This window comes from Dreissena polymorpha, chromosome 9 (assembly GCF_020536995.1).
Source record: "Dreissena polymorpha isolate Duluth1 chromosome 9, UMN_Dpol_1.0, whole genome shotgun sequence".
Taxonomy (NCBI): domain Eukaryota; kingdom Metazoa; phylum Mollusca; class Bivalvia; order Myida; family Dreissenidae; genus Dreissena; species Dreissena polymorpha.
In genome coordinates, this window is record NC_068363.1 from 6,823,508 (window position 1) to 6,835,015 (window position 11,508).

Below are 11,508 nucleotides of genomic sequence, written 5' to 3' on the forward strand. Positions count from 1 at the left end.
TAATGAATGTCATTTATTACATAATAAGGCTTTACATCGAGAGGTCCACACGACAGGCAATGTTTTAAGCTCTCCTGAGCACATTATGCTGATTGGATATGGTTTAAGTGGGGGCGTGCATTATGCGTGTGTATGAGGTTCTTTATCTGTTGCTTCTAATGACTTGTTCTCCTTATTTTTTTCACAAACGAGACATCACAGACCTGGTCCTTGGGTGAACCTCTTTCAAAATTGTAAAAATCGTTCCTGTTCTTTAAATTTGAAGGTCACCATAGCTAAAAGTAAATTTTAAAAATGAACACTTAAAAAAATATTTTTATCTAAAACTGCAAGGATCCGGGTCTTGATATTTGGTGTGTAATATCGTGCGTTGGTCATTTATTACGCTTGTTCAAATCATGCCCATTGTGTAGAAACTGACCATGCACCATGAGTCACGTGATTTATATGGAAGTATTCAGCAACCTTGCTTAAACTCTCTTAAATTAGAAGACCAAGTGGTGTATTGCTTGGCTTATAACATCGAATGGTCATATTCTATCAAGTGTGTTCAAATCATTCACAGTGGATTAAAACTGGCCCCGCACTGGAACTAATTCTTCCCCATATATAAATTCAATCAACTTATTTCAATAGAGTAAACAAACTTAATGGTCAACATTAAGTAGCATAGACTTCATTCAGGTGATTAAAAGGTAAAATTATTATTGTTAATTAATAAAGCTTTGATGAGAGACAACGCTTATCATTATTATTGAAATACAAATGAAAACATATTCGTTTTACAGTTATTTCAACACAATGATGTCTACTTTGCTGATAGTTGTGTACTCTTAAAACCAACTTAAGTAATAAAACTTAGCTTAGATGAGAGACAACTCTTATTATTATTGAAATACAATTGCAACAGTTACTCCCATTCGAATGTAATTAATCTGTTCTAAGAATTGGGTATATTATTTGGTGTCTTGGGTATTTCCTTAACTCGTTTCAATTATGCCCACGGGATAAAGATATTCCAAAAGCTTAGGAATACTTGTTTTTTATATGTTTATATAGAACAATGTTTATTTTTCCAAAACTGTATCAGATTATATCAAATATGTGCCAAAACTGTATAAGATTATATCAAATATGTGCCAAAAATGTATCATATTATATCAAATATGTGCCAAAATCAATAATTGGGTTCAAATAAAGCTACTTTTATCAACACTCATCGTGAACTTTTACAAAACTGATTCTTCTTCCTTCTTCCTCATTGTGTGTTTTGTTAATCATTGAATAAGAGATTCAATTTTTTTTTACATACGTTAAAATAAAACATAATTAATTACCTTTGCTTTGGTTTAAAGGAATTTGATCGTATTGGTAAGTTTTTAAACTCTTTTCGTGGCCGTGGGTATACTCCGAACTACTCCACCACAGTTTTTTCATCCTGTTGACTCTGGTTGCGTATAGCCTGCTTTTTTTCGTTGCCTTTTCTGGACTTCAGTACGTCTGCTTTTGCCATTAAACTGTTAATGACCCTGAGCTCTCTCAAGATTTGGCATCGATGTCTTGATTGCTCTGCCACGTCCATGATCCCGAGGCTATGGTATACTCTTCAGCAACTGAATTTATTTAAAATCAAATGAAGTCCTACAAATTTGAAGCACGGTCATTCGAGGAAACTGGAAAACAAATAAACATTTTTATGCACGCAGCGAGGACGCTGTATGGTCGTAGTACAGCAGCAGTGCAAACGACAAGGTCGGGGCAAAGACGACACGCAAATAATGTAGAGAGGACTCCGTGACATCGCCGATGATAGCCGCGTGAACGCTGCGAGATCGTAGTATGAACGTAGTGAAAACGTTTTGAATGTGGTGGGAACGCAGCGTACACGCAAATAAAAATGATAGAGGGACCCCCTGTGCGTTGATTGACTTCGTTAAAATGTCTTATTTCATAACAAAGAATTGATTTGAAGATATCAAATAACACGAATTTAAGGGAGGATAATGGAAGAAAACCTATCGGTAAATTTTTTATAGCGGAAAGCGTAGCCCATGACCAGACTTTCGCATAACGCGGGTGTAACGGCGTTATTTGAATGTGTGGAAAGAAAACTGATTCTAAATAAAAAGTCAACATATTTATTTCGATGACGAAGAAATAAATGTATAATAAACCATATGAGGGCGCAATTGATGTGATCACACGTAGTAAAATTAGTTCTTCTTGAATGCTCTGAGCTTTTATGAGTTCATAAATACAGCTCATAGTTCTTATTGGTAAAATTAAAATCAATGTAAAAAAATAATGTCACACATATGTCCATAAAATCGAGTTAAATCAACCTAATGCATTGTTACAAACACAAAACCTGTTACAATCGACATCAATTTGCGTCTACTTTGTTGAGAAATGCTCAAAACATAAAATTGATATCAAATCGTTTATGGCGGAAGTTGTTATTGTCGATTAGAGCAAAGGGAAAGAAAATGTTACACTGCACAAATTGTTTTCACAGTGGTATCTGACGATCTGGTCTTATGGCAGCAGTTGAAATTGAATTGTGTATAACATTGTAGTTTGAATTAGGACACATTCTTATGACTGTATTTTCGCTGCGATCGGATAAGTGGCATGTTCCGTTAGTAAGTTGAATAATATCGGGCGTATGTTTGCATTGTAAACAAGTTGTTATAAAAATAAAGATACAATGTGGTGTTGGTGTAACTTTTACTATTTTACTAAGTGAATGAGGGTTGAAATGCTATGAAACACTTTCTGCACCAATTAAAATATTTATTGAACATATTTAATATTTGTTTTCGGCTATTAGGCTAGATTATTTAATATACATGTATACATAGAAAATATTGCAGACATACACACACACACACACACACAACGTATAAAGAAATGGAAAAAAGAAACACCATAAAATAAACTAAACAAACAAAACAAGAAAGAACAAAGAAATGAATATGCATTGTTATAATGAAATATAAACACATACAGCTAAAAGATTTACAGAAAGCGAAAACCTAAGCACAATCGAGGGACACCACACATAATCAATTGGTCACTGTCGGCTCAGGAACTACTTTAAAGTACCCGTGTAAAGGTAAACTTAATGTTCCCCGGGTACGAATAATACGTTTAAAGGCACCGGCAATACGACGGGGTTCTTTTAGTATATTTTCCGTACACCGGGAACAGTGTAGTAAACTTTAAAGTACCTGGGGTACCATATACACAAAGGAGCGGGTCATTATTTACGACATTTTGGTCGCAGACATGAATATATGGCTAGAAGCGGTTCATTCTTACCGACAAACTGGTCGGAGACATGAATATAGGGTAAGACGCGGGTCATTCTTACCGACATTTTGGTCGGAGACCTGAATATATGGTAAGAAGCCGGTCTTTCTTACCGACATTTTGGTTAAAGACATGAATATAGGGTAAGAAGCGGGTCATTCTTACCGACATCCTTGTCGGAGACATAAATACAGGGTAGGGAGCGGGTCATTCTTACCGATATTTTGGTCGGAGACATGAATATGAGGTAAGTAGCGGGTCATTCTTACCGATGTTCTGGTCGGAGACATGAATATATGGTAAGTGGCGGGTCATTCTTACCGACATTCTGGTCGGAGGCATGAATTTAGGGTAAGTAGTGGGCCATTCGTACCGATATCCTGGTACGAGATATGAATTTGGGATTAGTGGCGGGCCATGCGTACCGGCTTTTTGAAGAACTTTCTCACAAATATGAAAATGAAAAATTATCAATCTCATACACAAGCAAATGTACAGCATAATTTTACATAATATACAAAAATAAATAGAAAACACAAACGTGATAGTAAGTATTAAAACTTTAGTTTAGTGAATTGATAATAATCAATAATGCCTGTTTTCAGATCAGCTCAATTAGGTGACACGCCCTTTTTTCTGAATAATCAAATAATAATGTCAAAAACACTAACGAGTTATAGTAAGAGCATAATATATATATTTAAAAGCAATGAAAAGCTGATAAAAATTTAGTACTTAATCTCTGAAATAATAATTGAATGTATATAGTCTCGTTCTGAGAAAACTGGGCATAATGCATGTGCGTAAACTGTCATCCCAGATTAGCCTGCGCTGTTCGCACAGGCTAATCAGGGACGTCACTTTCCGCCTCAATAAGATTTTTGCTAAGAAGAGACTTCATTGAAACGACAAATGTCATAAAAGCGATAAAGTGTCGTCCCTGATGAGCCTGTGCGGACTTCACAGGTCAATCTGGGACGACACTTTACGCAACAAGTATTAAGCCCAGTTTTCTCAGAACGCGGCTTAATATTGAAACCCTTAGAAACCCTTAGAAAACATTTCCAGATCCTGTATTCATCGACCGATTTACATCTGAAAGTAAAAAGCCGTTTGAATGTAATATTTTATAGTGTTTAGGCAAGTCTTACCTGGCACTGAACCCCTCTATTTTCCGATTTGATATAATAACTATTGAAAGCCCATATATGATCCAACTCAGAAGTATTATAGCTTGGGTCTTAGTCTATTTTTAAGTCTGAGAACAGGTAGGTGAATGATTTCTTCGAAGATGAACATTCTTCATCAACCGAATGCACGTCTTTTAAGGAAAGTGATCAATAATCTATATACGACAAGTATACATGTATACATACGACATTATTATATGATTCAATAATACTTATTTAACGCATACCAATATTTTAATTGTAAACATTTCCGTTGTAAACGTTAAAATGAAATGTCGTCGGAATCAATTTGCAGCCAAGCAGAGCAGTTCATGCGGGCTACAGATGGAATCATTTCGTGTGCGTCGAAATCAGAGACCAGTCGCTGAAAAGGGAGTTGGAGAGAATGCAAGATTGGATTGAAGACAGGTACCCTGACTACGGAACGTTCAGAACCCCGAGTAGGAGCTTCCACATAACCGTTGACATAATGTCACTACGGGACGACAGCGAGGTGAGGCATTGCGTAGCTGCCTTGGAATCCGTCAAAGAAGAAATTGCGTACAATATTGGACATTGTGAAGATTTGGAAATGAAAGGAATCGGCTCATTTGGTGATAAAGTCATATTTGCGAAGGTGAATATACCGCGTGTTTTTCTTAAAATAAGAGACACTATAATAAGGTGTCTATTGGATGCCAATATAAGTTGTGAGGATAAGCGACCCTACGCGCCTCACGTTACCTTATTGAAAGTACCAAAATCCGCCGCATGGAAACCCAGAGGAAGTCTAAACCTGCAGGGCTTATCAGATTCCTTCTTCGGTGACCAGCCTGTGGATAACGTGCAGTTGTGTCAAATGGGCGAGACACGACACGGATTTTACAGAAATATATGGGGGCATTGGATATAAATAAACATTTGTGTATTTATAATTTTGTCACAAGTGATGATAAAATATCATTCTTTAATTTCTGCTTGAAAATTATGGTAATAATTTTACTTTTTTGTGAAAGTATGTAAAGCATTATATAGGAGTATCATTGCTTTGTTAAACGTGCGTCAATATCATTGTTAGATCTGTAAAGAACGTTTTGCAGGACCTCAACGTAACTAAACCTATTTTCCAGATCAAATGTGCTTGATTTACCAGTAACTTCATGAGTGTTACTTTTTAAAGTTTGCGTCTAAACAGGCGTGTTTGGTTTGGACATCAAGAAGTCATCAATATAACGTCATCAATATTGCTCAGCAATGTGATTTTCTGAATGTCGTATTTTTTTAATAATCATTATGGACCGTTTCAGAAAGAGTGATAGATTCACGAGTTTACTGTTAGTGTTTGATTTTATACGCCTTACGACCAGATCCACTGCTCCGTCAGAGCAGGAATTAAAGATGGGACAACGAAAGTTGCAACAGTCGTCGACAGCCATCAGTGTTCATAGGGTGAACGACGAAACCGCTTACAAAAACGTTCCATCAAGATTGTCGAAACTTACATGCATATTCTGTCACTATTACCATAAATTGTACGTCCATAATATATATATATATATATATATATATATATATATATATATATATTAATAAATGTAAATGCACTGAAGTGGTATGTATAAAGGAATGATTTATGCCACTTCTTCACAATTAAATTGGAGACGATGACACAATCTTATTAACTGTTATTGTGCCACTTAACACTTACTAACTCCGCCTGTTTAAAAAAAAAATTATGTCCTTTACCGATTACACAGTTTTTGGCCTTATATTATAGGTTATCACGCTTATATGCAATTTTAAATCATTTGTGAGTCACGCCCTCGTGGCTCTTTGTAATAGGATTGTCGTTAAAAAGTCAACAGAAGAATCAATCTGGGCGAGTGGTTGAGTAATCGCCCGCATTGCAATTCACGCCCGTATTTCAATTTCGAATCCAACAGTTCAAGGCATAACACGTCGCTGAAAGATTCGCTTGTTAAGAATTCCCCTGGTTGGGCTAATTAAGGATCTCTATTATTACATAAATCTTGCTTTTGTTTAGTGTTGACATGTCAACATCTTATGAACCCAAACGTTAACGTAAACTGCATTTTTTTCTGTCTGTGTGTGTGAATAGATTAAATGACTTTATTTTATTTTTGTGGTGTTTAATACCAAGTCAAGTTACACTTTTCGCTTCGACTTTTGTTTATTTATGTTCGCTGTTTTTAAATGTTATTAGTTACTGATTCTACAACTATTTCATGTTTGTTATATTTAACACAACTCGATCCATGTTGATTATCAGGCTGTCTCATTGCATATTGTTCTGTACTGTAAACAGCTAAATATTTTCGGCTTGTTTTAACTTACTCGTTTAGGGTCAGGCTTTTAACACTTATTTGAAGTACAATATAGTGCCATCATAAATAGCATAAATGGTTGGTGATTTTCATTACATCATGTGATATAAAACTCGTCCGATATGGCAAGTGAAACCGCTCGGCACGTCACGTATTCTCTGTTTGTACAATAAATATGTATAGTTCATATACATTTCTCATGCATTATTTCCGGAAAGATATAAATTGTGTCTAACGCAAATAAAATATCGCCGTATGAGCTGAAAGATGTTTTTGCGTAAAGTAATCTAATTATACTACTGTAATTCAACACATTACTTTAAATTGATATATTTATCATTTTTAGTCAGACAGTGCTCATTCATCGTTCAATATCCAAAAACATTTAAAGGGGCCTTTTCACAGATTTTGACATTTTTTAACTTATTCATTAAATGCTTTATATCGATAAATGTTAACATTGGATCGTAAAAGCGCCAGTAAAAAATCAAGAATAAAATTAAAAAAAGGAAAAGAACATTGCCCGGACCAGGTTTCGAACCAGTGACCCCTGGAGTCCTGCCAGAGTCCTGAAGTAAAAACGCTTTAGCCTACTGAGCTATTCCGCCGTGTACACATGTTGGACGTATTTTATACCTTATATAAGCAATCTTCGTAGTTTCACAAAATTTAACGACAAAAACAGAACTGTCCAAATTATTCAATCGTTTCGCGTTGCAACGCTTTATAATTTTTAAGTTTTAAAATCGTCAAAAGATGCATATAATGGCTATATTAGACCATGGTAAATGTTCAGTATTACTGTTTCCTCACAAATATCATAACTAAAACGAAAATTTGCGAATCTGAAACAACTTTTTTCAATTTTGTCAATTTACCAAAGCGTGAAAAGATCCCTTTAAATGGCTGTTTCAGACATTCTAATCATAACTAAACTCGTGTGTTCATTCACCACGGATAAGCAGGTAACATTTGTTTATATTGCGGCTCTTTCTGTGATAGCTCCAGCACAGTTCAATATCATTTGCACCAGCTGGCCACGCGTGTGTGATAACAAGGCGATAACGCACAATTCCTGAGGACACAATAGCATTGCACAAATACTGGAATAAAATCTGAAGTTTCTTTTACTCTTCTGGAACTCGCATTTGGTTACCTTGCCGCCGTTACGTGTATCATATGTGTATGGAAATGAAATTTGAATATAGAATACCGAAAAGCTTATGCTTTTGCTGGTATATGGATAATTTGTAAGCATTTGCAAATAACAGTTATTCGTATTGTAATAGCGGAGATAACGAATAGCGCAGCAATTTCTGCATGTGTTCGTTTTTCGACAATACTCAAGGAATATAAAATATGTAAATAAGAAAATGACAAATATAAATCTAAAAACAATATATAACTTGATGAGGAGTTATCATTAATGTATATAAAAAAGCCACATTTAATAAATTCCATCAAAATTATGGATATGTTCTGTACTGTACAACTTAGCACAGCTCTGAAAATTATTTCACACTTGTCGCATTTTCGTTCCCAATTGTTACCAACAACATTGACGAGCTCTTTTTTTCTTATTAATAGATGTCTTGGAATATAGCACGACACCAATCAGTCTGGTAGACGACAATGTTTACGGTGGACAGACAGTTTTCAGCCCAAGCCACCGTACTTACGCTACTGAGAGTCTACCAGGGGAAAACCGCGGTAGCAACCTCCGGAAGAAACGTAAAGCTATCCCATGGAATAAGGTAGAAGCCATCCGATTGAATCAAATGAAAGCCAAACAGGGCTGCATACGACTAAATTGGGGTAAAACTATGTCAGAGTCAGAGTCGAGCAAACCGTGGAAGTGAACATTTGTAGAACCATAAGAGTGAATACCCAGTGAATGTGGTGGGAGGGTGGAGTTTGCTATACATGATCATGATCCACTTGGAGCAGAATGTCACCGACCAAACAATTTACAAATCCTCCCATATTAACGTATTTGAACACGACGGGCTTGTACTCGGTAATATATGTACGTATATGAATGTAATAAACAATATGATATCACCATATTTTCACATGGAAATGAATGAGACGAAGGGGGTGCGATAAATTACACGTTAAATCGACAAATTATATGTTAAAAGTTAAAACTAAATACCACAAATACTGTTCTCAATTCTTGGTATGTTTATTTTAAAGATTGGACTTCCGGTGTAAACAGTAAGAACAACATGTAAAGCTTAGCCTTAAATAATGTATGCAATCAGTGTGATAAGTGTGACTTGGAATATGGAAAATGTAAAATTTGTGTAAATATAAAGGACTTAAAAACCTAAAAGAAGTACGTATGAAATTATGTGTAATAAAATAAAAAAATTGATAGACAGTATTATTCAAAGCTAAATACACTGGGTGGGGTATCTTTTGCCCAAAGATAAATATTTTTGAGCCGGTTAGTGCAGGTTTAGCAAGTACCGCTCATCCACTCATCCGTCACGCTCTACGTGACAGAAGATCGTCACGCTTGAATTATTAGATCATAACTACGAACTAAACAGTGCAACTTAATGTGTATGAGCTCCGGCATTTGCCGTTATTTATAATTATAAACCTCAATTGACGCTCAATTCTGTAAAAATGAATACCGGTAAGCGGACACTTTCGTCTACGGCGAGCGAAACTTCTACTAATACAAGCTTACTGGAAACATCTGTTTTCGAAAAAAGCGAAACATCAACTAAAGGTGGCGGTCAAGGCAAAACTTCAAAGAAAAATTCAAAACCTGACTCCAAAAAACAAAAAACCATGAGTACATTCGTCACCAGTAAGCAACATGATACAGTCGATATAACAATCGAAAAACGATTGGACGAAATTAGCAACAAACTTTCCCGCGTCCTTACAAAGGACGACTCAACCTTTATTAAAGACATGATAAAAGAAACTGTCGAACAGTTGAAAGAGAAGTTGTTGGGTAATGTTCTACATCGAATAGAAATTATAGAAAGCGACTTGTTTGAACAAAAACGTGAAATTACACTGCTCAAAAATGAAAACGTCGCAAAAACCAAAATAATTGAGGAGCTTAAACAGCAAAACGCGCTTTTAGAACAAAAGAAGACCAGTGATGCAGTAAACTTCGATGAATTTGCCAACAACACCGAGCAATATAGTCGACGTAACAACCTGAGAATTGCCGGTGTGCCGGAAGACCAGGACCATCAATCCTCGGTTTGGGTGACTGATAAAGTCGCTGCTCTGGTCAATTCTCATCTGGGTATCTCCATCCAACCCACTGACATAGATATAGCCCATAGGTTGGGAAAATTCAAACCAGGTTCAAACCGACCAGTTATTGTTAGATTTATAAGACGTCAAACAAAGATAGACATTCTGCGTAAAGCTAAATTATTTAAAGGGTCAAGCATCTTTGCGAATGAAGACCTCACCAAACTAAACGCAGAGGTGCTGGCATCCGTCCGACTTAAGCAACCGAACGCCGTCGAAAGAGCTTGGTCATTCGAGGGGAAAATATTTGCGGTTTTTAAAGGCAACGAACATGCTACGCAGATTAAATACCCAGAATTCAAAAGCTGGTTGGACAAGCCATGGCCCAAAAAGTCCTATTCTGAGACGGTAGGAAACCCTGCTCGTGCAAGAACCAGAGTGGCATCAAACAAGTGAACATATTTTGTAAAAACAGTATACAGTGTATATAAGAACATTTATTTCAATTACACGGCTGTACAAACTGCGCTAGTATTTTGTGTTAATGGCCATTTGTCTCTCAGCTTTCACAACTTAAATCTTCCTTAATTAATATCTAATATAGCAATATTAATATATTCTAGACACCATTAATTAAAAAATAGAATAGTATGATATAAATGAAACACCACCTCTTCATATCAATATTCGTAATTTTTCCGGCTATGCTCATGGATTTGGAAGGTTTTCTTCTATCACGGTTACGTCCCTTTGATCAAATGCATCATTAATTCTCTACGTAAATACGACTGCATGTAGTATATCAATAATTAAATATAGCGTTTTATGTAAAATGGTTTCTCCATACAGAGGTTTACTTTTGAACCAAGATGTTGCCTATCCTTTTCATGTTTGTTATGTTTTGGCTTTGACCCTTTCAAGCTGGCTCACTAGAAATATTATTGTTCCAATGTGAAAATGTACACAAGTCTTACGATATGATTTTCATGTCAGTGTGCTCAAGTTTGTGTTTTTGTACATAGCATGTAATACAACTCTAGTGCTTATTTAAATTTTCTTGTTTTCCCATACAGTACATTTTACTATAATATAGCTGCTAACCTTCTGTTTTTGTGTATACTTGTGTTTGCTGATGTTCATAAATATGCACATGAACTATTCATTTATGTCTGCCACTAATGCAAAATTAAATACTCTTTTTTCAATTCAGTAATTATTACTATAACCTAGTTGCTAACCTTCTGTTTTTGTATATTCTTGTGTATGCTAGTTATCATAAAATGTTTAGTTTATGTCTGCAATTTAACAACTAAAATAACAATTTTTATGAAACTACTGTCATAATTTAACAAATAATTTATAGTTTTTTTTCAGATAAAAATGACCCTTCTTACAAATGTTGTACGTGTCTTCTAAAACAAATAGTACTCCTTTGTGCACATTTAAACCAACATGCA

General features: G+C 35.5%; 1 protein-coding gene across 1 annotated transcript; it reads left to right on the forward strand.

Annotated features, from left to right (window-relative positions):
* Positions 1 to 7,864: 7,864 nt before the first annotated feature.
* LOC127845498 (uncharacterized) lies at positions 7,865 to 11,285 on the forward strand. The gene is made up of 2 exons (XM_052376474.1): positions 7,865 to 8,076; positions 8,414 to 11,285. Exon 2 carries the CDS (start codon positions 9,461 to 9,463, stop codon positions 10,505 to 10,507), a length of 1,047 nt encoding a protein of 348 aa, XP_052232434.1. The 5' UTR covers positions 7,865 to 8,076; positions 8,414 to 9,460; the 3' UTR covers positions 10,508 to 11,285.
* The last annotated feature ends 223 nt before the right edge of the window (positions 11,286 to 11,508 follow it).